This window comes from Vitis riparia, chromosome 6 (assembly GCF_004353265.1).
Source record: "Vitis riparia cultivar Riparia Gloire de Montpellier isolate 1030 chromosome 6, EGFV_Vit.rip_1.0, whole genome shotgun sequence".
NCBI lineage: Eukaryota > Viridiplantae > Streptophyta > Magnoliopsida > Vitales > Vitaceae > Vitis > Vitis riparia.
This window is the reverse complement of record NC_048436.1, coordinates 17,849,318-17,877,245: the sequence shown is the minus strand read 5'-3', so window position 1 is coordinate 17,877,245 and position 27,928 is coordinate 17,849,318. Positions and strand designations below refer to the sequence as shown.

General features: G+C 34.0%; 2 protein-coding genes across 6 annotated transcripts; one reads left to right on the top strand and one right to left on the bottom strand.

Moving 5' to 3' along the window:
* Window positions 1–2,153: 2,153 nt before the first annotated feature.
* LOC117917157 (protein ALP1-like) lies at window positions 2,154–10,342 on the top strand. 3 transcript variants are annotated; one of them, XM_034833407.1, is made up of 3 exons: window positions 2,154–2,309; window positions 2,577–2,727; window positions 9,029–10,342. In XM_034833407.1, exons 2-3 carry the CDS (start codon window positions 2,619–2,621, stop codon window positions 10,072–10,074), a joined length of 1,155 nt encoding a protein of 384 aa, XP_034689298.1. In that variant the 5' UTR covers window positions 2,154–2,309; window positions 2,577–2,618; the 3' UTR covers window positions 10,075–10,342. The 3 variants fall into 3 exon arrangements, with proteins under 3 accessions (XP_034689298.1, XP_034689299.1, XP_034689300.1); XM_034833408.1 differs by lacking the exon at window positions 2,154–2,309 and adding an exon at window positions 2,329–2,399; XM_034833409.1 differs by lacking the exon at window positions 2,154–2,309 and adding an exon at window positions 2,424–2,481.
* A 1,174-nt stretch (window positions 10,343–11,516) lies between these two features.
* On the bottom strand, window positions 11,517–23,817 carry LOC117915719 (methyl-CpG-binding domain-containing protein 7). Of its 3 annotated transcripts, none has more exons than XM_034831375.1 (6): window positions 23,552–23,817; window positions 20,352–20,441; window positions 14,914–15,069; window positions 12,473–12,562; window positions 12,122–12,358; window positions 11,517–11,786 (listed from the first exon to the last, which is right to left on the bottom strand). In XM_034831375.1, the coding sequence occupies exons 1-5, from the start codon at window positions 23,771–23,773 to the stop codon at window positions 12,140–12,142; spliced, it is 777 nt and encodes a 258-aa protein (XP_034687266.1). In that variant the 5' UTR covers window positions 23,774–23,817; the 3' UTR covers window positions 11,517–11,786; window positions 12,122–12,139. The 3 variants fall into 3 exon arrangements, with proteins under 3 accessions (XP_034687266.1, XP_034687267.1, XP_034687268.1); XM_034831376.1 differs by having other exon boundaries at window positions 14,914–15,054; window positions 23,552–23,816; XM_034831377.1 differs by lacking the exon at window positions 14,914–15,069 and having other exon boundaries at window positions 23,552–23,816.
* Window positions 23,818–27,928: the final 4,111 nt, after the last annotated feature.

Here is a 27,928-nt window from a genome sequence, read left to right as displayed (position 1 = left end):
AAAATGGTAAATGTGTTAATTTAAAATTGACTATCAAATCAAAAAAATAATATTTTAAAGACGACTATCAAATATTGTTCCATTTCTCCTTACATATTAATTTTAATTAAGAAATAATATTTGTAAAGAATTAAAAAAAAAGTCCAAATGTGATGTTTTCAATCCCTCAAAATAGGGTTAAAATTTTCAACACTTTAATGAATCTTCCAAACATCCTATTCGAGATCAAGTTTCAACCATCTTCAAACCTGAGACTAAACTAAGAAAAGAAAGAATCAAATAATAAGATAGAGATTATAATTAAATCATTATTCAAATCAATAAAATCCAATCTCACCATACATAATATTTCTCAAAAAGAGAAATTTGTCATACATGTTACTAGTTTTTGTCAAATCCTCAAATCCCATCCTTGAAACTCATATCACATTTGAAACCATACTCACCCAACATTATAAGATTGAACTCATCATTATGTCATGAAATTTATGAAACAACCATGGATGGAGGTAAAATTTGAAGCATGCTTTACTTGGAAAATGGAAAAATAAGCCTACCCCATTCCTTCTAAGATTCAAGGGAGGAGGGTTTTTTACCTTCATATAAATCAGGGATGAACACTTCCCCTCATAGTACCCCAAATGGGGAACCCCTTTTGCCTGACTCATCCTGGATATATATGCATTATGATGACTCATACATTCTAGCATTGTGTAGTCACTGTAGTGGAGTTGAAGGGAAGTCCTCCAACTTTTTCCAACAGATTATGACTTTTTTGTGTGTCTTCACTTGTATATAATAACTTATCTTTTAAGGTTAATGAGGATTTGTATGCCTTTTTCTTTTTTCACACCCATCTTTAACTTCTTCTTTGGGGGCTTCGGGGAACCTCCCCCGCCCCCCACCTTGAAAAGATAAACCGTGTAATCTCCTACCAACTCTCAAGACCATAAAGAAGAATCCCATGCATTGCTTTAGACCTAATAAAACCACAAATCGTGTTCTTTTAGGCAACTACCACTGCAAAATCCCAATAAACAACTGAACTGCTTTTTCTAACATTGGTATTTACCAGAATCCACGGTATTAGAATGCCCATAATTGATTTATCCAATAAAATTTCCTTCATTAAGGAGCATTTGTGATGGTTCCTTGGGAACCCATTTTCAGCCCAGTCTGAGAATGATCCATACCTTCATGGCCCAAAGGGCCTGGCATGATCAAAACATTTGGGGTGTTGGGTTCTGGTTACCTCAGGGAGAGTTCATCTCAAATGGCCCAACTACACCAACCTTATTTATGGGAAATCTTGTTTCTATGATTGGTAGCCTGAGATTTGACCGATATCTATATTAAATTTCTCTGCTATATTATGTTAAAAAGAGGTCGGCTAGCTGTTATGGAATTTCTAAAATGCCTTCAATTGTTCAACCAAAGGTCCAACCACTCAAATAGGTTAATAGATCAACTTTCATTTCCTTTGAATTCGTACAAGGTTTCCAAAATTCCATGTGCTGCACTCTATCTAATACTATGATATCAGCTGTACACTTCATTCCCTTATTTTCCTTCCTCAAAAATTGAATTCCTTCTTTTTTTTTTTTTTCTTTTTCTCTTCTTGTCTCAAATAATTTTTTAAAATACATTAAATAAATGGGGGTGCATTTTAGAATCCATATTTTATTGTTCAAAATAGATGTAATTACATTACTAATATTAATAAAATGATGTGTAATAACCTTATAGCAACGTATTATTGATTATCATGCTTATTATGCGCGTCGATAGCAATAAATTGGATTATAGAGTTTTGTGTCAAAAGAATTAAAAAGTTGGTATTAGATAAATCAAATCGACTCAAAGTAGTCATTGATGCCCTAAAATAAATAAAAAATGATTCTTGGCTTAGAAATGCGAATGAACGAGTGAGTGAAGTTGAACCCTTGGTATCATCTTGGTAATTATCCATGCTACAACAAAGAAAAGTGCTCATGGTAATATTGTCATTTCATTGAAGTATGCCCTGAATTGGCTCAACCCATGGATATCTCAGGCTGAGAAAAAATATTAATTCTTCTTTCAAATTTAGGAAACTCCAAATAATTTAACCAAAACATCTAAAAGCTCCACCTATATCTTCTTCTTCTTTTTCTTTTTCTTTTTTCTTTTTTTTTTTAACTTTTAATTCTACATATGTAGAGAGAGAAAGGCACTTCTCTGAAAATGTCCATGTCTTTCACTTGTCTTGCCACATTGTCTTAAACAAACACCAACCCACATGAGTTATGTAGATTTATCATCAGTTACAGGTGAAGCTTCTCTGTCTCTCCTCCTATTTCAACAAGTTCTCTCTTTTTTGCATGCTTCAAACACCGCGCCACACACACCATTAACACACTGTAACTATGCCATATCCATCAATGGACCATTTTGCATGTTCATCTCTTTCAATCATTCTCTGATGATTTCTATTTGTCTGTGGCATGGAATGTTCTTTGTTCAGTAATGGGTTTCAGTTTTTTCGGTGAATTCTAACTTAGTTTCTTTGATTCTTGTTTTTTTTTTTTTTACCTTAGTGGGGTTTCTGACTTTTGAGTCAATTGGGTCTTTGTGCGCTCATGGGTCCTGTGAGAGGATATAAAAAGAGGAGGAAGATAGAGAAGAGGGAGGAGTCTTCAGAGGAGGGGTCTGTAGATTGGTGGGATGAGTTTTCCAAGAGGATTGCTGGTATATATCTTCTGATTCTTATTGCTTTACTGTCTCTGGATTTGTTTGGCTTTTGGTTTTCATAGTTAATGTTTTCTGTTCTCTAATGATATATTGATATTGTTCTTGTTGATCATTGAGGATGTGATGGGTATGTAGGTTTTACCAGTATTTGATGCATTGTTTCTGGTTCATGACAGAACTTTATTTTGACTCAATTGTTTGGTTCTATGCTTAATCTCTTATTCAAGTTATTTATTCATATATTGCAAATACATTAGGGTATCCCTAATCTGACTTTTGAGTGATTTTTTACCTTACATTCTGGTTTTATTCTTATATTGAATGCAATAAAGGACGAGATGTGAGATTTCATATACCATAAATTGATGGGCATGTAATGAAATCAAAGATAACAAAGTATCTTCCATCTGGCAATGCCTGTGGCTTAGATTTCCTGTAGAGAAGTTCAAAGAACTCATACTGTGCTTGCAATTCATGTGCTGCAGATTTCAATTTTAGAATGTGTTTGTAATGATATGATAAAATCAATTTAACCTATCTTCAATTAAGCATGCAGCTGACGAATTTTGAGAAACAGATCTGTCTTGGAAGTTTTTTACAGATTGCCTGACTTTGTCATTGAATTAATTGTATTGCTCTATTGGTTGCTTTGAATAACATTGGAAATCCAATTTTGGTTAATGATCATGTAGAATGAAGAGTGCACACTTTGGGGATACTTATCTCCTCCCTATATACACAATTGACAGAAGCACCGCTTTCCCTTAAAAGCTTCTACAGTGTGGAGGCAGGATAGGTGTTTGGCTGCTTCTCTAGTCTCTAAAGTTCTTGTAGTTCTTACTTGTTTGTAGTTCTATTATTGGGTTCTATGAAGTAAATTAGATGGACATCTTTAAAGTCCATATCGGACATGGCAACATCTGATGTCTCATACTTTGAGTTGCAAACTGATATTTATTCTGAATAATTGGAATACAAAAATAGAATACCAGAAGCAATATCTTGTTTGTAGGCATGAAGGTTTTTCTTTGCCTAATTTTAATTTCTATTGGATTGTCCATTTGATTCTATTTAGGTTTTTCATTTCTTGATTTTTTTTTTCCCCCTTTTTTGTCTTGTTTTCTTATCTGAAGTTGATTGAGAACATCACAGCAGTATAGAATCCCCTTTTAAAATCTTTGGTTGATTTTATTTCTATTTGCTTTGCTGATCTTAGTTATTAAAAAATTAGAAACAAAAAAATCTGTTATGATATTTTATTGAGGAAATTTGACTTGCATAAATTGATCTGTTCATGAATTTAAGTTTATTTGTTATGTGTAATATAATTTTTAGGAATGGTGTCATGTGCCTACTCAAGGAATTGTAATGCATTGCTTAATTCCTGTGCACATAAATTTTCACTCTTGAGTCTCTTGAGGTTGGTTTTTGGGGCTTCAAAAGCATTTGGATTTCTTCACTGTCTGCAAGGTCACAGACCTAATATAGTTGGTGTCTCTATAGGGACCATGTAATTCACCAAGGGTATCTTCACTATGATGCAAAAAAGGATGTGAAGACTCACTGATCTATGAGAGTCTCTATCCTTTTAACTTACATTTTACAGTTGCCATGAAAATTTGAAGCACCTCATATGGTGCTTGTAAGAGGATCCATCAATCATTTGCTGCTCGGTTGATCGGATCTTTAGGTGCTTGAGGAAAGATGCTATGAGGGAAGATGTTATGCAGAATCTTTTTGTTTATTGTCCCTGTGGTGTTCAGAATATAACCATAAGATTTCTTAGAAAAAAGAAGATTGTCTGAAGTTTATTCTTAAAACCTTGAAATGTACATTTGTGAAGTGAACCTCTTGAAGGAACTTCACAATATCATTGTTATGAATAAGGATCAGGCCATCATTTTTATCAGAGTCTACAAAAGAAATATTCCCTCATCTTAATGTTTATTATATTCATTAAAGCAGGCAGGCTTGAATATCCTTCAGATCCTATCTCAGGATATGTTGCTGAAAATTGCTTAGTCATTGAGCAACTGCATGGGAACTGATAACTACAGTATTTAGGGACATCTATCCTCAGTATGGTTTGGCTTTCTAAGAGATAGAAGCATACTTGCTCATAGCCAATATCTTCAAATTTAGTCAACCGTCTCATATGTCAAGTATCCCGTTCCAGTTTTAATAGGTTTTTCCATTTGCACCTTTCTCATCATTAAAAAAGCTCAGTAAAGCAGTATGTAATGCCCCTTATTTCAATTCTGATTATTCTTAAGGTCATGCTTGTTTCTATTGTACAGATTGTATTCCTAAGTATGGTGATGAATCTCAGCGTCTTGTTAAAATTGTGTTACTTTGTTGTCCTATTCATTCATTCAATGAGCTTCACAACCACAACAACTCCACTCCATTCATTTCAGTGGCTACACAGCGTCCTATTATTTTCCTTCTTTTTTTTTTTTTAATTCAAACTTCTAAAATCAAAGCATTAACACAAGAATGCATCTTCATTAATAGGCTGGGAGGGGATTACCTTCTACTGGATTTTCTGTTTGTTTCCTTGGTCTCTATTTTTCTCAGTTGTGTTCCCTGATTGCTTCTTTCCTTCTTTCACCTCAGGCATTGCTCATATACATCTTATTTACATAGGCCATGCCCTCTTTCATTTTTTAACACATCTTCTTCTGCATATCAAAGAAAGTACAGTTCTTTTTCATGTCACCAGAGTACCCCATCTATGCTCTGGAGGCGCTTCCACTGGACTGGGCTAGCCAAGATATTTGGGTCATACATGATGTTTGTCTGAACCCCAATAATTCATATAAAATGAACTGGACGTACTTTCCTAGGAAAAGTACAATTGTGGGGAGCTTACTCTGGATTAAAGAAAGGTTGTCACACTGAATAAATTCTTTTGCAAATGAAACAGAGACAAGAATGTATTTGAACTGTGTGATCGTGTAGAAGCCTAAATAGATTGAATGAAATTGCAAATTGCTTGCCAATAGATCCCTTTGATTAGTAGAGGAAAAAGCATATGTTTTAGCCTACTGCCTGAGAAGATTGAAAGAATTCTTGATATAAATGATAAAAAAGCCATTGCAAGTATGGGAAGCATGCTGGCTTTTAATGGGACAACCTGTTTTCTAGGTTTTTCATGTTTAAAGCTCCTGAATGCATGTCCAAGTTTTGAGAACTTACTGTTGACCATACACAAAGAGGAGCTTGCCATGAACTTGCTCTCTGAAGGATTTGTTGACTGGATGCTTCAACAATAAGTATTATTTTGCTTTTTTTTTTCTAAAGAAATTTCTTTAGATGTGTTTTTCTTTCAATATTGACATAAAACATACATGGTAGGGAAGATGGTTCAAGGAGAAGAGGCTAGAAGCGATTGAATATGAAATATAGCGCACATATATCATCTGTGCTTTGTTATGATAGCAAGAAAATATGGTTGGTTAAAAAGAGGATAATCAGTAGGAAATGCAAAAGAATAGTTCTTATAAGTACTACAAGATGCTTAGGTGGTAAATAACTGAGCCTAATTTCCTATTGATCATGGTAAATTGATGTTGTGCATGTTTCCAAGGTATCGATATTTGAGGGTAGATTTTGACTGATATAGTTAGCCCCAGTATTTAAAAAAGAGCCTTAATGATGCACTTCAGTGATCTAACTTGTTGTATAGTTCTGTATAGTACATTCAAATTTAAAAGCATATGGAGTAGACCAGGACTGAGATTGAAATCTTCTCCTTCATGATTGATAGAGTTATAGACTCACAAGGTGGAACATTGATGCAGAGTAGCATGATAGGAAAAAGCTATCCCTTGTCTCTACATGGTACATATTCTTTGAATTATGATTGAAAGTCTTGCTTGATGAAAGCCTAACAATTCACTGACTGTTGACAGTTTGAAGGAGATAATTTGAAGTCTAGATTGGAGAGAATCTCAAGGCATACAGATTCCAAACTGAAAAAAAAATCCATAGCATGAGGAAATAGTGGTGTTTATAAGCTGAGAACATTCAATGAACTGTATAGGCCATTTTACTGGACAAACTGCTGACATGGGCCAATGAATTGTATGGGGAAAAACAACTTTTTAAACCATTGAAAGCATTAGAATATATGACAGAAAGATCTTAGTACTTTTCCAATACAAATGAGAATGTACAAGCTTTATTAAGGTATGTGAATACCTAGATACAGTTCATCCTATTAGCAATAGGTTATTGCTTCTAAGGCAGTTCCAGAAGCCCATACTTTAGCAAAGAGATGGTTTTTCAAGTTTAAACCATTGAGGAAAATACAGGTTTTTGAACACTGGGAAATAACTCCAACTTGAGTTGAGATAATCTACCTCCTAATCATCTTATTCTTCACCTGGATGGTTCTACTGATCTTTTGACTTCAAGATACAGAATTACATTTATAGGTGGTCAGATGCATATGTCCCCAATCTCCCAGGTACTTAATAGCAATATCCATGGCTTTTTTTGTTGCAATTTAATAGGAACTTATATGGGGCATTTTCAATCAAAGTTCTATAGCATGTAAGCCGGATACTGGCATGAGTTTTGTTTCAGGGCACAAAGTCAAGATATTCAGCATGGCAATGTCAAAACACAAAAAGGATGCTACAGCTACACTGCTGTTGGCATATATCGGGTCACATGCATGGAAAATGTCTGGAAAAAGAGGCATGTCATGTGTACTTTGTACATAGGTTTTATTTGACTGCTAGATTCTAGAGTTAATGCCTGAATGGAGGTTACTTGGTCCTTTTTCTTTCATGAGTCTTAATTTTTGTTGTTTTCCCCTACCAATTTGAAGTAGGTTTTAAGTAAAAACGATAACTTCATCTGGTTACAGGTTGTATTACATCAACTTATATGATGTCAAAGCCTATGACTGTAAGTACTTCAGTTATAATTACTCTTTTTATCTCTTCAAACTTGGAGTTAAAACTAGTAGGGTAGTGAGGATAAGGTTGCCTAGTTTTTTAGTGAACCATATGGATTTTACCCAAGGGTATCTCCTTCAACCAGAACCTTTTATGTGGAATCACCAATCATCAGCTGATTCAAATGTTTGTCATCACTTGCAAGGCTATTGGCTATTGGCTATTGGAAGCAGACTTTCTCCTTCAAATGAGAAACTGTCTGAGAAGCTGATGGTGATAAAAAAGTCAATTTACGTTAGAGGAATATAAAGCTCCTGAAGAATGAAGAGTATGTTTTTAATCCTTTCATTCTCTGGAGAATCGTCTTTATATTGTGTTCTCTTTGGAGGCCACATCAGGGCCCTCTGAGACTGGTGATTGTACACTACTAAAACCCGATCAGGACAAGAAACCTACAAATGTTCTTTACAAAATCTCTCAGGAACAAGACAGAATAACAAAATGAAGGTCCCGAAGGTGGGAGATCATGTAGACTTAAGTTGCCTTATTTCTCTATTTGCCTTTGATTCATCATCAGTACCAAAATCAAAACAACTGGCTGACACGAGTCCTAGTTTCTAATTTCAACTTCAGTTGGGTAACCATATCCAGAAAAAAAAATATAATTTATTCTAATGTACGAATTAAATTTCAACTTCTAAAGAGTTATGCAGTTGTCTATTTCCCATCTAGTACCTTGACCCAAAAGCAATCCAAGTTTAACTGATCCCACACAACAACTGGCAACTGCATTCATCATGTTTAGTAAGTGTATTTAGCTTTAGACTAGGTTAGGTCTTGCAGAAGCAAAAATAACTGAAATGACTTACGAGTAAGATATCAGCTAATTCAAGCTCATAGTCAAATTTAGGATGTTAAATCTAGTTCTGCACGTCATGTTTTCTGTCTGCTACAGAACTCCAATGTTGTGTTTGCTCATATTTCTTTATCTATGAATATAGTCTGAAGCACGATTGGATTAATTTACCAATTGATAATACTGGTCCTATGATTCTCAATCAGTTTTTTTTGTTTCCTTGGTTTTCATCTAGGCTTCTGGAACAAAGTCGCATTACTTGTTTCTTCTATGTTTGCTTTATGTGCATTGTTACGTCTTCTATGATTGGATTCATTTATTCGGGATATAATCTGAAGCTGAACTACCATGTCACAAAATTATATTTATTCAAGCATTTGTATCATCGTACTTTAAGAAACTTATCTTTATGGCTGTGATAATGTTAGTGCTCTTTCTAACAGCGATCTGCAAAGAACATTGTGAAAACTTGTTTAAATACTACAATATTGAAAACTGTTATTATTTTTCTTTTTCTCCTTTCTCCTCTCTGCAGGTCTTCTATCTTCATCAAAGGGTTTGGATAAATTTGAATCTGTTTTCAAAATTTCCCGAAAGACCTTCAACTACATATGTGCTCTTGTCAAAGAAGATATGATGGCCAAGCCAGGGAACTTCATCTTTACAAACGGCAGGCCCATGTGTTTAAATGATCAAGTAGCTGTAGCGTTAAGAAGGCTTAGCTCAGGTGACTCCCTTTTGACAATTGGTGATGCATTTGGTCTGAACCATTCAACTGTATCCCAAGTAACCTGGCGTTTTGTGGAGATAATGGAAGAAAGGGCACTCCACCATCTCCAATGGCCTTCCACAGAACCAGAAATCACAGAAATAACATCCAAGTTTGAGAAAATCCGAGGCCTCCCAAATTGTTGTGGAGCAATTGATACCACGCACATCATGATGTGTTTGCCTTCTGCAGACTCTGCAAACAGTGTGTGGCTTGATAGTGAGAATCATCACAGCATGATCTTGCAGGCAATTGTGGACCCAGAGATGAGGTTTCGAGACATAGTTACTGGATGGCCAGGCAAAATGAAGGACTCTTCAGTGCTCCAGAGTTCAAATTTCTTCAAGCTGTGTGAGAAAGGACAGAGGTTAAACGGCAAAAAGATAGAGCTAGCAGAAGGTTCAGAGATAAGTGAATACATAGTTGGGGATTCAGGGTATCCTCTGCTGCCTTGGCTTGTAACTCCTTATCAAGGGAAAGAGCTCTCAGAATCCAAAGCTGAATTCAATAGGCGGCATTTCGCAACTAGGATGGTGGCACAGCGAGCACTGGCACGGCTGAAGGAGATGTGGAAGGTGATCCAAGGAGTGATGTGGAGGCCTGACAAGAACAGGTTGCCCAGGATTATTCTGGTTTGCTGCTTGCTTCATAACATTGTGATCGATTTGGAGGATGAGGTGCAGGACGAGATGCCTTTGTCCCACCACCATGACTTGGGTTACCGCCAACAGATATGCGAATCAGCCGACAACAATGCTTCAATTGTCAGAGATAAACTCTCTCTCTATTTGTCTGGAAGATTGCCTCCTTGAGTTAAAACTTTTTCTTTCTTTTTGTTTGCTTCCAATGCTTGATTCGGGTAATTGAGGTTGTTGGTTTTTATTTGTCATTTGCAAGAGCTTGTCATAGATGATGAACTCAGATTTTCATTTCCATTTCTAGACTGTAATTGATTTAGATTGGATAGTTATAAGGCAATGGCCAGAACAACAATGCCAGATACTTTTATACTAAAACAAACATTTGAAGACTTGCTTTGTAATTGCTAGATAAATTTACTTAGACCCTTGTAGTTGTACTTGTCTTGTCTACTATCATTTCATTTTTCTAGATTCTTGAATGCCAAGTTGCCAACTTCCGCTTCCTGCTATGCTTCAACATAATGTGCAGGGAAAGGCTGGAATTTGTTATCCTTTTTCTCTCAATTTCCATGCAGGTGAGAGCTTGTCAAAGGGAGGCTGAGGCTTCTGCTTTGAGTCTTCCCTGCACGCTTATTAACATTTTGGAGGCCCAACCTCACACTCCTACCCTAAGGGAAGAATGGATTTTTCCTTTTCCCCCTCCACACCCCACCTCAAGAAAAAGTGACCAAATTTTGGAGAAAGTGCATTCCAGTCTTCCTTTGATACACCTTTATGTTTATGCCTTTAAAAATAAAAATGAGTAGTAATTTTTATATAAAATATAATAAATTTTATTTAAAAAATATGAAATTATTATTAAAAATCATTATCTTTTTAAAATACATCTTAAAGAGTTATTACATTTTATATAAAAATGATTAATATTATTATTATTAATTTCTGTTTTTAATTGATAATTGATAAATACCCATAAATTTTTGGTTTTCCAAACTTTTCCCATTTGGGCTAATTTTTTTTAAAGAAATATTAAATATAACCTCAAATGGACAAAAATATCTTATTTTACATGAAGTGTTTTGATGCAAAATAGGTATAAAAAGTAATTTTATTCAAAAAAGGAAAATCATTCTGCCTGTTTAAAACAAAAAGTGAGGATCATTTTTCCTAAATAGCAAAATCAAATATCTCTTCTTAAAAATACATGAAAATTCAAATTTTAAAGAAATATTTATGTCAAAAAGACAAAACAATCCTCATATTTGGAAAAATAAATAAAATGGTGAGGGGTATTTTAATCTAAAAGAATCATATTTCTCAAATAAACCAATTTTAAACCTTCGAGAAAAGACAGGCAACCCTGCAAATGCAATCCAGATTCGTACGGGGCAGACAGCCTCAAAACCAAACATGGTGACACTAAAGGGGTAGTGGGCTAGTGGTCCACCTCTGTCTTCATGGGTTTCACATATTTGGACGCGCCCATCTTAGATATTTAAGGTGTTTTTCAATTATTTTTTGTAGGATGTTCAGAGCAATAATTAAAAGAAAACCTGATAAAGAGTCTTAAATTAAATAGGCTTTTAAGAGCTTACTTGATCTCAAGTGTCCTGTTAAGTCTCCAGTTTAGGAGCATTGAATTGGTGCCTTGTTTTGGGATTTCAATTATCAGAAAATCCATTTCTTATTGTTCACAACTGCAAGAAGTCACTACCAGCAAAATAAAAGATTATCCATTCTGTAATGTTGCAGAATGTTGATTAGCTAACCTACCACTCTATACAAAATCACTGCACACTCCTGGACCTCTCCCCCCATCCAAACTCAATTGACCTTCAAAACCCGCAAATTCTACCCTCAATCCATTCCACGGTCGTCGTTAGCTGCAAAACCAATAACATCACCCATCAGTAGGATCAATGAGGAGGTCTGTATCAATGAGTTGGATTCATCCCTAGAATGGAAATAAAATCTGTGTTGATGCAACACTTTGTTTCAGATGCTACAGAAAACAAAAGGTATTCATTTCAAATGAAATATGATATGCACTTATGATTTCCTTTCCATGGGAGGTTCATACTCCCCTGAAATGAAATGTTCATGAGCTTGTTGATGAATGTGCTCTATGCAAATGTAATCTAGGTCAATATCTATAGAAAGTAATAGCAAAGATGAGTGTTTGATTTTGGAAACCAAGAATTAGGAGTATGAAACTTACCTTTGAAAGTTGGTGCAGCTAAAATTTTTCGTTGACATGTAACATAAATATTTTAGCCCATGTCTGCTTTATAGATTCTGGAACAGCTGATGCATTTATGTAAGGGCTCCATACATCTCCCCCAGGACCAGTAAGAACCCAATTAACTTTTTTTGGTGGTTTGATAAAATGGGAAGTTGAAGTTTTCACCTTCGTGCTAGAATTGTTTTTCTTCGAAGCATCAGAATTTTGTGAAGGCTGAAAAAGAAGCAGATTAAAATACAGTCAAGCATAATAGAACAGCAATCAACTTACCTGGCAAACAAGTTAAATTCTGAAATTAAGCCTAAGTTGATTGTCTGACTTCAATACCTTGTGTGTACAATCATTTGCTTCTATTAGGTGTCTCTGAACAGATTTGAGGGATCGGAACTGTCGTCCAGTCCCGGGTTCATAGTAGTACTGCAGAATAGAACAACAGTGTTTCAAGTTTTGACTTGCAGCAAAAGTAACAGCAAATACCCTACTAACATGAGTTGAATTCATACATTCAAGTTAAACTCGAGTTGATTGGGTTGTATAACTGTTACAAGTTAAATTTGGGTTAAGTAAGATTGGTTTGAGTTGAACCTGCCCATAATAGTTTTTTTAACTTAATTTTTTATACACTTATACCACAATTTAAATAGTAAATGACACAACATTTCAAGATAATAATAAATAAGAAAAATAAATTCACCTATCTTTCTAGAAAAATAAAATAATACATAATATGATTAAACTTAACATTTTTTCCTTTAAAATCATTTGAAAAGTACACAAAATTAATATGATTTATATAATTATATAAATTAAAAATATTAAATCAGGTTTGAGTTAGACTTGAATTGCCCAAACCATTTACTTAAGCCCAACCCAAATTCAATTTGTAATAGGAAAACTCAACCCAAGTATGAAAAATTATTACCCAAACCCGACCAAACATTGGGTTTAGACAACCTACCCAAGTTACACCTACATTACTATTAAGAATCTTACTTGGGTAGAATTTGCTAAAACTTGATGCTCAATGCTTAAATATTTTTTTTTCATAGGCAAATAAAATGAGTATATTATAAAAGGAGTCAAAAGTAATAGTGCACCAAAGTTCACAGGCCATATACTGCAGCTGCCATTAGGCACAACCAAAAAAGAGGGGCCACAAAAAACTTTCCCTCAATGAGACCACAACCAATTTACAAAATCAAAGGCATTGAGCCTTCATTTATGTACAACTTCACCCACAAAAGAGGAGTACTAAGAAAGGTGCTTTTTAGACTGTGATCAAAATGTTCCTCATTTTCAAATGATATTTGATTCCTTCCTTTCACATTTTCCAAAAAGGAGCCACATCATCCAAGGAAGTCTCTTGACCATAGAAGATATCCCCTAAGATACACTAAGCAAAGAAAACAATAACTACCATAAAACCCTTGTCTTGACATAGTAAAGGAGGATGTGATCAATGGATTCTTCCTTGACTTGACAAAGAAAGCATATATTTACCAACGACCACCCTCTCCCCTGAAGAGGATCTAAAGTTAAAACTTTTATCTAACTAGCCTCCCAAACAAAGAAGCCCACTTATGAATTTCAAATTACTCCCACTATAAAAGGAATTGATCTCCCCAGCTCCAAGATAGAATATAGAGCTTTAATGGAGAAAGTTTCATTCCTTGAATCCATCCAAACCATCTGATATTCTCTTTCCCTGATCATCACCTTCCGTTGAAGTTTAGAAAAGAAAAGCGCTATGTCATCGAACTCCTAATCACACACTTCTAGTGACCCCTTTATCTCATTCGGTCCAAAGATCCACTGCTCACACTTCTTTCGATAAAGCTAATGCATACAACTTAAAACTTATTATTTAATTCTTATTTTAAATATTAACTTTATTTGATAAATCAACTTAAATTTATTTCTAAATTATTAAATTGGTATATTAACATTCATTAATATTAAGTAATGAAATTATGAAAGAGAAGGAAGGAATAAAGAGATAGAAACACCCAAACTATATTGCTTGGACTCAATTGTAGGCACTTATCTAGAAGTCAGATTCTTTTAACTCCAAAATTCAAGTATAGATATGAAGATATGATAATAAAAAGAAAAAAAAATAGAAATCTATTACAAGTAAAGACATCTTTGATAAAAACTTCATATCTTTTATCTTTTATCATTTTTCCTTATCCCTAAAATTCTTAAATTCTCTCTTTCTTTAATGTAATAACATACTATGCAAGTGGAATATAATAAATAAATCAAAGCAACTAAGCAAATCCCACATCCACACTTATGTCATGTCATATTAACACAAATACATTGGGTATAAAGAAAATTTGGGTATCCTAGCAACTAAGGAGAAGAATATTTGGGATTTAGAAAAAATTATTTAATTTGACTTGTTACTTTAAGTTATTTTGAACTTTATTTTACAATATTAAGTTATTTTATTTAACATACTGAATGATTTAATTATCAAGTCATTAAGTTGGTTTACTAAACACCTTCTTAAAGACATGTCTTGTTTTTCCATATTTTCTAAATTAACAACCGGAACCTCAACAAATTGTGTATATTTGGCCTTGAAGAAGGGTATTCCCAAACATGATCCAAAGAATAACCCACAATAGTCACAAAACATTCACCATTAACCATCTAAAAAGGGGGGAAAAGGACTAAAAGTAAATGCTCATACACAATTATGCTACAATTCTAAAGCTATATAAATCCAAATAATGATTTTTTCTTTAGAAAAACAAAAGTACCTTGTGCATTTGGCCAGAACTACTCAATCTCTTCTGAAAAACCCAATTATCAGGGAGTTCAAGATTAGGGTCCATAATCTGCATGGCCATTTTTTGATGAGGTTGTTCTTCTTCTTCTTCTTCTTTGTCTGGTCCTAAAATCTGTAGTGGCAATGACTTCAAGGGTATATCAAATGTTATAGTTCGGTAACTCTAAGTTGTAACAAGTATGGTCTTGTTTGAATTCACTTATGAGAAGCCAAAAGATCTTTTTTTAATCTCAATAAGATCTTCTATGCCTATTTGGTTAATTTTATTAAAAGAGCTTATGACTAAAAAAAAAACTTAATATGGAAGTAAAAAAAAATGTTGTTTCTTATAGAAGCTCTATTTGGGTTTATGTGAGTTCTTTCATGTTTAAAAAAAAAACTTTTATGATACCGATATTATCCTTTAAAAATTATGACTTTGGTTTCAATGTCAACTTCCATTTAAAACTAAAAACAGGAAGCAATTCCAAAAGGGGGCTCCATGCCTTGTCTTAGTAGGATGTTGCAAAAGAAAATGATTTTCATTCAAAGAAATACCACAAAGTTGGATACCATTATTTTTATTTTTTATTTTTGGAGTAAAAAATTTCATAAATGTTTACCTATACTCTTTCGTAAAATCCATCATATTTGTCCCTAATTTTGTCAAGGAGTTTTCTAAAAGAAACATTATGACAAATCTAACATTTTTTTGTTTTTTTGCTATTTATTCTAGATAGATGATAGTTTAACACCTAGTTTAATTTCATTTTTATTTAATGTAGATGTGCCATGACCAAGTCAACAAATCACTATGTAGTAATGTCTCATCAATTTCCTATGTAAAAGGGGAAAAAAAAAATTGCCAAGACAAATTTTTTTTTTTTATATTAAAGCAAAGTGGATCTCATTTGAATTTTCCAACCAAAAAAAATAGTGAAAAAAATGATGTTGCTCTGGTTTTAATAGACATTCTGTGTATATTTTCATAAATGCATCATTTCTCAAGACATAATACTAGCAGAAAATGCTAGCCATGTATATATCGTGGGCTCATATCTAAACATCTTAAACTTTTAAGTTAATTGATAGCTTAATAAGATATCAAAACTACGGTTAACTAGATGTTTCAAATTCAAGTCACTCCTACTATTTATATGTAATCTATAACTACTAATTTATCACTTCAAGTATAGGTATGGGTCGCATGTGATGAGGGTGTTAGCCTGGTATACATTGTGGCCTATATCTAATAGAAAAGGCATTTGTCTTTTTATTTACATTTTTAGTATATCACATTGGTATTAAAGAATAATTAACATCTGATCATATAACAGTTTACATTTAGTTAAACACTTGCATAAAAGCTATACTGGCTATACCATTTTAACAACTTTAATCATCTGATTTCCATCAAAAAACCTATAGCAGTGATGAATTTCAACTCTTCAAAAGTGTATGAAAATGACTAGGAGAAAAAGCATCAAAGTTAGATTATTTAAACTCATTAACTAAGAGTACGCTTTTCATATTTGTACCCAAAAACCTTCGAGTATGTACGGTTTTTATGTTGGCTTTCCATAACCATCTTCATCACAAGCATTTACTTGGGAAATTACTGACTTAAAGTTCATAAGATCAATCATGATGATATCATCATATTAGGTTCAAGATTGGTGAAGTTTGGTTAAACATCAAGTTCAACTTGATGACCAAAGATAATGCCAGTCTTGAGATCATTTTTGTTTCGACATTACACAAGACAAGATTCCAATCTTTTAGAGCTTTGATAGAGATTGTAAATTAATCTTTCGAGATCATTAAAGGCTGACCAGATGATGGGTTCAGCTAAGGTCTGTCAAAGGACAGCTTTGTTGTCCACACTTCTTTCCTTATTTTAGCCCACACTACTTTCCTTATTTTAGCCCACAATTGTTTTCTTATTTCTCCATTTATTATTCTGTACAGTTAGCATACATTATTTGACATATTATAGTTTACATATATAGGGCTAGAATCATGCTAGAATTTATTTTCTTTTATTTGCTTTCCATGTATAGCATCCTTGTAAAGTCTATATATAATATACAAAACTTAAGGTCAAGGTATTCGGCCATTCACACAATATTTTGACATGGTATCAGAGCTTGTGTTCTAAACCTAGAGTTTACACGCTTTCTAGTTTTTCTTTGGGTTTTCTCGGATTTAGCCCTAAGGGCTCTCGGATTTAGCCATAGGGGCTCTCGGATTTAGCCCTAGGGGCTCTCGGATTTAGCCCTAGGGGCTCTCGGACTCTATCCCAGTTTTTTTTTTTTTTTTTTTTTCTGGTGGTTGTGACAACACATCTGTGGTGTGATCTTAGAGTTTTCTTTAGGTTTCTTCGCTTCTAGGCTCTTAGAGATCTTCAATTATTTGGAGGTTTGTTATCAGATTTAGGCTCTTTGACGATTTTTTTTTTTTTTTTGTTTCCTAGGCTATTTCTGTCTTCATAATGTCTGGAGAATATTCTATTATTCGTTTCAATGGAAAAAACTATCTTAGTTGGGAGTTTTAGTTTAAGATGTTTGTGAAAAGTAAGAAGCAAGATAGAGTCTCTAAGTCATCTACGAAATCTGAGTACCGGGCGATGTCTCTTGCTTGTTCTGAAATCATTTGGCTTCGAGGTTTGCTTGCGGAGTTAGATTTTTCTGAGAACGATCCTATACCTCTACATGCCGATAATACAAGTGCTATTCAGATCACGGCCAATCCTGTCTATCATGAGCGCACAAAGCATATTGAAGTGGACCGTCACTCTATCCGTGAAGCCTTTGAAGCTCGTGTTATCACTCTTCCACATATTTCCACTGACTTACAAATTGCTGATATCTTCACCAAGGCTCTCCCTCGTCATCGACATTGCTTGCTAAGTAGCAAATTGATGCTTGTTGATCAACCTGCATCAATTTGAGGAGGGCTGTCAAAGGACAGCTTTGCTGTCCACACTTCTTTCCTTATTTTAGCCCACACTACTTTCCTTATTTTAGCCCACAATTGTTTTCTTATTTCTCCATTTATTATTCTATACAGTTAGCATACATTATTTGACAGATTATAGTTTACATATATAGGGCTAGAATCATGTTGGAATTTATTTTCTTTTATTTGCTTTCCATGTATAGCATCCTTGTAAAGTCTATATATAATATACAAAACTTAAGGCCAAGGTATTCGGCCATTCACACAATATTTTGACAAGGTCAAGCTAATGGGTATGAGATAAGGTTTCCATGACCCATCAAACCTGAGGTTCGTTAGCATGGATAGAAGGTGTGGACAATTAGTTGAAATCCGATCCTGCATGTTATAATTTATTTATTATAATTTTTAAAATACATTAGCTATTATTTTATTTAAAATATAATATGTGTGTGTGTGTGTACAAAGAGAGAGAGAAAGACTAATGGGGGTTTATCACTCTTTTTAAATTGCTGAAGTATCTTTGGATGTTAAAACTTGAGTTTGCGGGTTGTCACTTAAGTTGGATTGGAAACTAATGATAATTTATATTTTATGGCTTTGAGACATATTTAGCTTTTAACATCTTATCATAGTTTATATTATATGAATCTAAAATAGTTATTTTATTTATTAAGAAACTTCATGATTAGTTGTCTACCAATAGATTTTAGGATAGAAACATTTAGTCTATCCAGGTTATTAATCCTCTTTCCTTGTGCTCATTTCATTCAATGTGAAGAGAGGTTGGAAATTCAATTCAAAGTAATGTCAAAGTTTGAGTTGAAGAGACTTCAACATATTGGTGAACAGTTGAAATCTCACAGATATTTTGAGCTCTTCATCAAGACTTCATCCAATTGGTGGATCAATAACCAATTGCAAAAGAGTTTGAGTGAGGCTAAGAAGGTCAATGATTTATCTTAGGAACTCAGTTTCAGTAAGACAAAAATCTTTGTACTTTGATACTTGATTTGAGAAGTTTTGCCTAGTCATGATGGTTTGTGGTTTTTGACCTCATGTATGGGTTTTCCACATATAACATTGTCATCACGAAGGATAATTCTTGATAGATAGTTTGTGATTGGTTTTAGGTTTATAATTCACATCACGAGCATAATCAATTTGAGATTAACCATGATTACAATGATTAAACATACAGATCTTCATTGGTTAATTGCATTATATCTCTGGTACATGAGAACTTATTGAGAATTCATTAATTGAGATAATCAATCACATATAAGTGTGATTTTTCAAAGTAGTAGATCCAATCTCTTCTCTATTGTCACAGTGACAGAAAATGGAGTATACACAAATCTATTACATTTTAGTAACAGGGAGAAACTGACTCTGTATTGACAGCTCATCTATGCTGCATTCACGGCATTTCAGCTGTCTCACATGCCTCAAATGGCAAAAGGCCTGCACTTTCTCAGGCCCTTTTTTCTGTTCTCATTTCAATTTTCTTTAGGTTATTTACAGAGGAATTTAGTTGCAAGTGATTACCCTTCAAAATTTAAGCAAATGACATCACTAGTTGAGCACATGGACTAGTAAAATTTCAAGAGATATCGTGTACATTAAATGGGAATAGGAGAATATAAAACTATAAGACCAATGACCCTCAACTCTTTAGTCTCCTTAGGTTTGATTTTGAAATGTAATGCAATACATATAACAAAATCAGGAAGAAATATCAGGTGTAGGAAAAGCTCAAGTAAAGGGTTTGGATTTAAGATACGAGGACAAACATTGCTGATATACAACAAGAATTCTGTATTTTTCAAATTTATTCAAATAAACTCATAATGCAAGTGTCATGACAAACAGTGTGGGAAAATGTGATGAAATTTGAACCTCAAATATTTAAGTCCACATAAGACAAACATATTAGTCAGAACAGTATTTCTATATCGAATAAATACATTAAATAGGAGACGGTTTATAGATGATAAAAGAGAATGCCCTAATGATAACTTGAATACCTGAAATTTTATCATAAATCAAAGTAAGCAAAGACCAAAACAAGGGAGAGAGGAACAGTCCATAAGAAATCTCCTAGGACCAGGTCCATCTTGGTTTGCTACTTGCAAATCTCATTTGAGCTTGCACACAGCTTATTGTGAGCTAAGATGTGCGCCCATCTCTTTACCGTCTCTGATCTAAAACAGCATTCAAGAATAAGCTATAACTCATACAACTTCAAACTTATCAGCAAACAAACCCACATGATAACACTATATTATCACATAAACTAATATTTATATCAGCAAAAGAGTAGTTCCAGATTTGCAGAAAAGCTTGTTGAACAGACTCTCAGAGAAAATCCATCCAAGTGTAAGAAAAGAGCAACTAATTTGTCTGATCTTCACCTGGAAACTAAGTTAATTCTTATAACCCAAACTACACTGATCAAATCATTTCAAATACCTTGGGTGTATTTTCCATTTTTTCTGTTAGGTATTTCTGAATGGATTTGAGAGAACGGAATTGCCGTCCAGTTTCTGGTTCATAGTAATACTGCACAAGAAGACAATAAATTTCTTATTTGAATAGAAAATTTAAAACAGCCAAAGGGAAATAACACTAAATATTCCAAACTTAGATTAGACATATAGACCACAGTAAAATAGCCAGAACAAAAAAATGTATATTAGAGCCAACTATATAAGTTCAAACTCTCCTTGCAATCCATCATCTAAAACTGTATGCAAAATTTGGATTTTTGTGATATATGCATAATTGATGTTTACCAAAAAAGGAGCATTAGTGGTATATGCATAATTAATTTTCACCACAAAAGAGTGTTAGTAATATTTATAGAAGCCACTAATATATTCATATAGGAGGTCCACCAAAGAATCCACTTCAGGCTGCCAAAGATTCTAGTGTGGCAGTCTTACAGAAGAACACCAACAATGGCCTACTCCAAAGGCACTGATCTAAAACTACTAGAGCAGAAAGTGCCTTCACTTATGCATGCATGAAACTAGTTAAAAGATAGAACTCATTGCAAAGTGAATAGAGATTGGCTTCATTGAATTCAGGCGTATAAAGCTATAAAAATCCTAATAAGATATGAGCCCACAGAAGTAGTTTCTTATGTAGCAAGACAGTTATCCTTAAAATTTGTGTTCTTGTGCTTCTCCCAACCCCTTAGATAAAAAGGAGAGAATAAAATAAAAAATAAAGACTCCATTGTTTTTACATGTTTGGGGTAGGCTCAAAATGCAGCTCAGCATTTTATTAGTCTGGAATCTGGATATGATTGGAGACATTTATAGAGCAGAAAATGAGGAGTCGCTTCATTCTAGATGGGGTGGGGGAGGTCAAAGACCATCTACAAATGCTTGCAAAATTGAATTTCCTTCTTAAGGGAAATTTTTCAACAAACCATTCAATTCCCTTTGACAGTCAATTTAAACTTTTTAATCACACATTGATTCAATATTTACATTTACCATATTTAGCACATGGTAGAACATCCTTCTTTTCATATCTTTAGAAACTAGGTTCCAGCAAATTTTATGCAAACTAGTAAAATGATTGTGCATGCTATCACCCTTCTCCTCATCCTGCTTTGATAGAAAACATTATAACTGCAAACACATTGACTATAACATCATTCTGTACTTGAGTAAGAAAAATGGATCATCCATAGGGATACGTGATCTAAACCAATGTTTGTGCTTCAGCCTATACAGACACTCTTAAACCTTTAGTTTGGATTAATTGGCAAGAACTTTGGTAGAACACCAATGATAGACTCCACACGATCTATTAGAAGGAATTTCTTTTAACATCACCAGGTATTGCACTCAACCTAGCTTAATAAGAAAACAAAATCAACATTGTGCTGTAATATTGGTTTCAATGTCCTCAAATCTCTTATTCAAAATACATTTAAGGGAGAAAAAAAAATTAGTCACAGAAAATCATAAATTGTGACCAGTGAGTCAGTTATGGTGGTTCAAAGATTGTCGGATTTCAATAGTTGTTCAAAGTGAAGAAATCACCATCAATATTGCTTTGATTCCAGTACTAGCTGAAAGGGTATAAGAACTGATATCAACATTCCCAGAATCAGTTCAGCAATCAACCATTCTATTTGGAATTTTATATGCATAAACAAGTCAACATTTTTCAAAACAACCCACTAAGATTGGTTAATTTGTGATTTTACAGGATTATCCAATAATAATCTACATTTGACTAAATTGCAGACTCTTCAGCCGAAACTCAGGTGATTAATGCTCAATTCGTCTATTTGGAATGAATTGTATTACTAAATACATAACAATAGGATACACTGGATCTAACATGGAAGTTGTTTTGACACTGCCAAGCCAATTTCTGGCAGATTCCCATCTCCACTACCAACCTACCTACCCACACGCCCCACACCCAAAAAGAAAGGAAGAGAAAGAAATTGCAGTAAGTCCTGGTGATTTTTCTTATCTTTCATTTTGTTGCCGAGGAAACAAGCAAGAAATTTTGAGTCTTATTAGTCCCTTTTTGTTGCTCCATTTCCACCCTTAATAGAAGAAAAGCACCCCTTGCATTGTCAAGGAAAAGGTTGTGCCCCTCTTCCTCAATAAGCGAAGCTCTCAAACTAACACCACTTTATGGTCCACTTCAATTATCTCCTCAATCCCCAAAAACACCCCTCTTTTCTGTGGGCATAGTACCCTGACAACATGGTATATAAGCAGGCTAAAGAGCAGAAATCAAGAGTCAAATATGGACTTGTTGCCCCTCATTGGTGAACTCGGTCCTCCATCACTAAATATTTGAAACTAGTTCCAGAGGTTTGGTTTCATGAATACAGTTGCAAGCTTTCCAAACAAAACCATGCAGATTAAATGCATGTTGGAGATTAGTTTCAGAGTCTAGGTTTGATGGACAGACTTCTAGCCTTATAGGCTTGCCAAAACAGATTAAATGCATGTTGCCAAACAAAACCATACAGTTGCAAGCTTGCCAAACAAAACCATGCAGATTAAATGCATGTTGGAGATTAGTTTCAGAGTCTCAATTTGATGCACAGACTTCTAGCCTTATAGGCTTGCCAAAACAGGAAAACTGGATACATGCTGAACCCGTTTTCGCCTAATTAAGAAAGAGCAGATCCATCATGTCCAATGGACAAGTTTCGGCACACCATTAGCGAATGCATGCACATGCAGGCCTACCAGACCTCCGGGATCTCCCATTGGTTGGGCATCCACGGAGACTAGCTGGATTGTCCCCTCATCTCTATACAAGGCCCTGATTTTGTGACAGTACAGAAAAACTTACCTAAGATCCCATCTAAGGCCTCAAATTCCAATGCGACTAGCCCGAACCAACTCACTAGTCACTACTTCTCTCTTCTCATAGACCTGGACAATTCACCATCCTCGTTACTGGCCTCACTAAAAAGCCAATGTCCTTTCCTTTCCTACTTTTTCCCAGAAAGCAAACAGAACCTTAAAAAAATTACCCACATTAAGCCTTACAAACGTATCCCCGAACATCATCTAAAGAATACACTCAAGAAAAAAAAATTAAACAGGAAAAACAAATGAAAAACAAATGGGCATAGGCAAGAGTATGGCATAATTAAAGAGCGACATAAAACCCTAAATTACCTTGTCGATTAGGCCGCAGGACTTGCCGGAGGCACGACGCACCTTCCTGACGACCCAATCGCGGGGAAGCTTGAAGGTGGAAGACTCAATTTGCATGGCCATTTTGTTACGGCTTTGTGGCTGTGGGTCTTCTTCTTCCTCTGGTCTCAGAATCTTCAGTGGCAACGGCGTTCTCGGCAATCGGCATTTCTTTCTTCCCCCACTGCGTTTGTGTCTCGCCATTGCGTCTCCTCCTCTTCTCCCCCGCTGGGGTGTTGCCAAAATATAACAATTTTTTCCACTTGAAACCATACTTTGAGGAGCATGTCCTCTTGCCCATGTTTTGAAAATAAAAATTGGCCCACATGTTTGCCTTCACTTGCGGCCTTGCCCCTCCCTTAATTAAATATTACTAGTAAATACAATGTTTACTATTAAAAATAATAATAAATATTACCTTAATAATTCAAAAATACATGTCTTTTGGAAAAAATAATATTTTAGAAGAAAAAAAAGTTGTTGGATAAAATATTTTTGTTTTATTCTAAAATAGATAAATAACTTATATCACCTAATTACTTGTTATATATTTTGTAATTTTTTTAACATGACCGAAAAATACGATATTAAAAAATAAGATGTTTATTTGGAGAGAAAATTTGCAATAAATAATTATAATTCTTTAAAAATGTAAATCAAAAGGAAAGAAATGTGAATGTGGCCTATAACAATTCTATCGACAACCATCCATTAGAAATTAATTCTATAGGGTTGAATAAAGATTCGATTGACCATTTGGTATAATTGCTATGCTTAGTGTGTGACTCGTTGGTTTTTTGTAGGATTAGGGTTCAAAACAAAAAATGGACCGGCCCATACATAGTATGAACTCAAAATTACAGAATTAATAACCAACTCATCGCTTCACATTATCTAGATCTAAACAACCAGTCAAGATATGATATATTGGTCATATCATTGTAGCAACTGAAATCTTTTTTGCATAAACACAAAAAAAAACAAAAATAAACACAAAAAAAAACCAAACCAATCTGATTATGAGTTTGGGAAGCGAAATCTAGAATGATGTGGATAAATGGAAGAACGGTGAGAGAAAGAGATAAAAAGAACGCCAATGATATATGATTCCAATATAATATGTAAGGTCTATGAATCATTTCATAAAAAGCAATGTAATAAAGCATCAAACTAATTCCTCCCGAATTAAATGAATATGTTCATAGAAAAAAAATCAAGAGCCTAGAGCCAATAAAGACTGAGAAGATTGACTCAAGAACAGGAGCTCCATTGTATAATTCAGACCTAAATAGAATAATAATTATTATGTGAATTTTTTACCAAATTATAAAATAACATGCAATAATAAGAGTAAGAAAGAGCACACAAATAAAGATTTTATCATACTTCAACAAATGTTTTCTATATCCATGCTCACGGGCTTCTTTGAGGTCATAATTTTTTTTAACTATTTCTTTAAGAGTCTTCTAACTAAGCCTCGAAGGCATAAACTTGATTTCTCAAATACAAAGAAAACTCTACAAGTTTTTTATGCTATCCTCGGCCATTAAAAAGCTTCAATAAATCTCTCACATTGTTCCCTCAACATCTTATACGCAAGTTTATAATAAAAAGGGATCAAATGAAACTTTTTTTTAATTTAGATATACAAGTGAAAAGATTTTAACTTTAAGTTCAATCAAAATATGAAAGTTTGAGTTTGATGCACAATAAATATTAAGAGAAGTTTTGGACTCGATGAATAATGATTTGTAAGTTGTTGGAGTCTATCATCAATGAGTTTCAATGACCGTATTTATAATATTTTATATATATAAAAAAAAAAAGTTATTAGGCGTATTTACCTACTTAATCAAAAGTTGGCCGTTAGATTAGTTGTTGGAGATTTGCAGGTGATCATTGAAAGCAAAATGTCAATTGATTGAAAATGCTTGAAGAGAACCATAATTGCGAGTGATGAAAAATGTTGAATAAATAATTTTTAATGCATCGAGTTAGTCCAATTTAAAACCTTAAGATTAAAAATCAATTTTTTTAATTATGAAAATGATTGTCAAAGCATAATGGGTTTTTATCCTCAAAATTATTGATTTTATTATTATAAAAATCATTAATTAAAGATTTTATGTTTCCTTTTTTTTTTAAAGAGTCTTAGTTTATAATCAAACCGTGGACTATCAGCAAATGGAGTCGGCTACAACTGCCATCAGAGTCATGAATTTCATATATTTATTTATTTATTTATCAAAATTGAGTTGGGAAGGAAGAATGATAGGATGAAGGAAAAGAGAAGAACAATCAGGAAGCAAGGAAAGAGGATGGAAGACAGGAAGGAGAAGAAATGAGATTAAGCCTGGGGTTAAAAAATGAAAAGACATTCCAAGTGATTGTCATGGAATCCTCTTATACAAAAACCCCAATTTGATAAAAAAAAATTTTAAATAGAATGTCTAGAAGTATATGTCTACAGAATATAGTTTTTAAATAGAACATCAATATCAAAATAACTTGTACTTTTCTTCCACTGCCAGTAAAGCAATAGGCCTAGAAGTTGGCAGATATATCCAACATGGAAGTGGAAGAAGAAGCAATTTGTAGCATATCCAGATACGTCAACTTGTTTACCCTAAACACTATAGGGTTTTAGCATCACTGCTGACGGTTGGCTGCCTTGCCGACGGTTCGATAAGCTCTAAACCGTCCACTCCATTGACTAAAAGGTTTAGATCCGACGGCACGTTCCTTTCATATTACTATTAATATCTTCCTTCCCACTTCAAACCCCATGATTTAACTTGTTGAATCAGAAAGCCTGCAGCTTTGTTAGGTGAAGTCTGGACATTCATTATCCAACTCTAATCTTTTGACTTCCTGCATAAACCCCGGCTCTCTCACCAATCACCAATGGGAATGGACGAGTCTCCCATTCCCATCTACGCATATTTTGTCTCACAGTGACGCCATCACATTCATATAATATCAACTCACAAGCAAGCATATTTTTCCTCTTAGAATACAAGTCGTAAACCTCTCGCACTATTCAACATAGGGGTAGTTGTCTGGAAATTTTGGAGGAGAAAGGAATGGCATGGGTCGTCACTTTTAGCATATAATAGACAAATAGACCAATTTGCTGGGAAGTGGACAGTTCATAAAAAGTAAGCATAAAAGACTTAAAAAAGTAAGGTTAGCAACAATTTCCAGGAAGGTTCGGCAGAAACCGTTTTTGACTGCTACCCCCTGGAAACTGAACCATGACGCTTTGAAGTTAATTTCCTCCTACCGTGCCTACCAATGATCATGTGAAAGGAGTTCTGGGAAGTCTGCGTCGTGGAAGGATGGCTAAGTGGAAACATGAGAAGAGCCTTCATGAAATGAGGATTCAGTCCCACGAGCGGCTGCAAATGCAATGCCGCGGCTTTTGGGAAACGAAAATAGTTGCCGTATCAACAGATATTAACAACGAAACCAGCATTCGTTGATAGTAACAAGTTCATTAGAGTTAGAAGTCTTGCTCGTCTAACTCAGCTTTTGGTTTGACTTTAACAATGAAGTTTTTCTCATTCAAATATATTTATATATATGACTCCACCTTTTCCTCTTCACCATTTTGAATATTATATATATATATAAGTTATGACAATGCAATTAACGTGTCCAAGATAAAGATCCCACCTTGGAAAAATCTTATTACAAATTAAGACGTAAGAAGCTTCATAATTCTAAAATGGGTCAATGGAAAAATTGATTTAGTGGTCATTATCTATATAATGTTTATCCCAAATTATTCGATTTAAATCAGTACCACGAAAGTCACAAAATAGAGTAAATCAACCTTGTGTAGTTTAAAATCAAATTAAAAATTTGAGCAAACGAGATTTGTATAAAAAATATCAATTGATTTTTTACAACATTGCCTTTTTTTTACGTGATTGATATATTAGGAATGCAAATAAAATAATAAAAATAGATGTAAATCATGAATGAGATAAGAATATGTGTGAATCACCACGTAGAAGAAATAATTCAAAATCTAATATTCTAATTCATGTTCTAGAAAATAATCCCATCATATTAATAAATGAAAATAAAATTAATTTCATTTTTATTAATTTTCAGAATTCACTTTGAAATAAAAACAAAGTTAGAAGGGTAAAGAATTTTGTTCATTGTGGCTGCCTATTTGCATCTAATGACATAAGGGATGATGCATGCTCAACCAATTTATTTATTTATAAAATTGTTATAAAATTAAAAGATATACTCAACACCAAGCTGATTTATCAAAACTAAAACCCCTTTCACACTATGAGAAAATTATGACATAAGATGCTCCATTTTTCTCAGCTTATCACATGG

Excerpts from the sequence above, each read along its gene's own strand:
- LOC117917157 (XM_034833407.1), top strand. The coding sequence starts at position 2,619 with ATGGGTCCTGTGAGAGGATATAAAAAGAGGAGGAAGATAGAGAAGAGG. Across the intron at positions 2,728-9,028 it reads GTTTTCCAAGAGGATTGCTG|GTCTTCTATCTTCATCAAAG; the intron begins GTATATATCTTC and ends TCCTCTCTGCAG.
- LOC117915719 (XM_034831375.1), bottom strand. The coding sequence starts at position 23,773 with ATGGCGAGACACAAACGCAGTGGGGGAAGAAAGAAATGCCGATTGCCG. Across the intron at positions 20,442-23,551 it reads CCTGCGGCCTAATCGACAAG|TATTACTATGAACCAGAAAC; the intron begins GTAATTTAGGGT and ends CTTCTTGTGCAG. Across the intron at positions 12,563-14,913 it reads GTTCTGGCCAAATGCACAAG|TACTACTATGAACCCGGGAC; the intron begins GTACTTTTGTTT and ends TCTATTCTGCAG.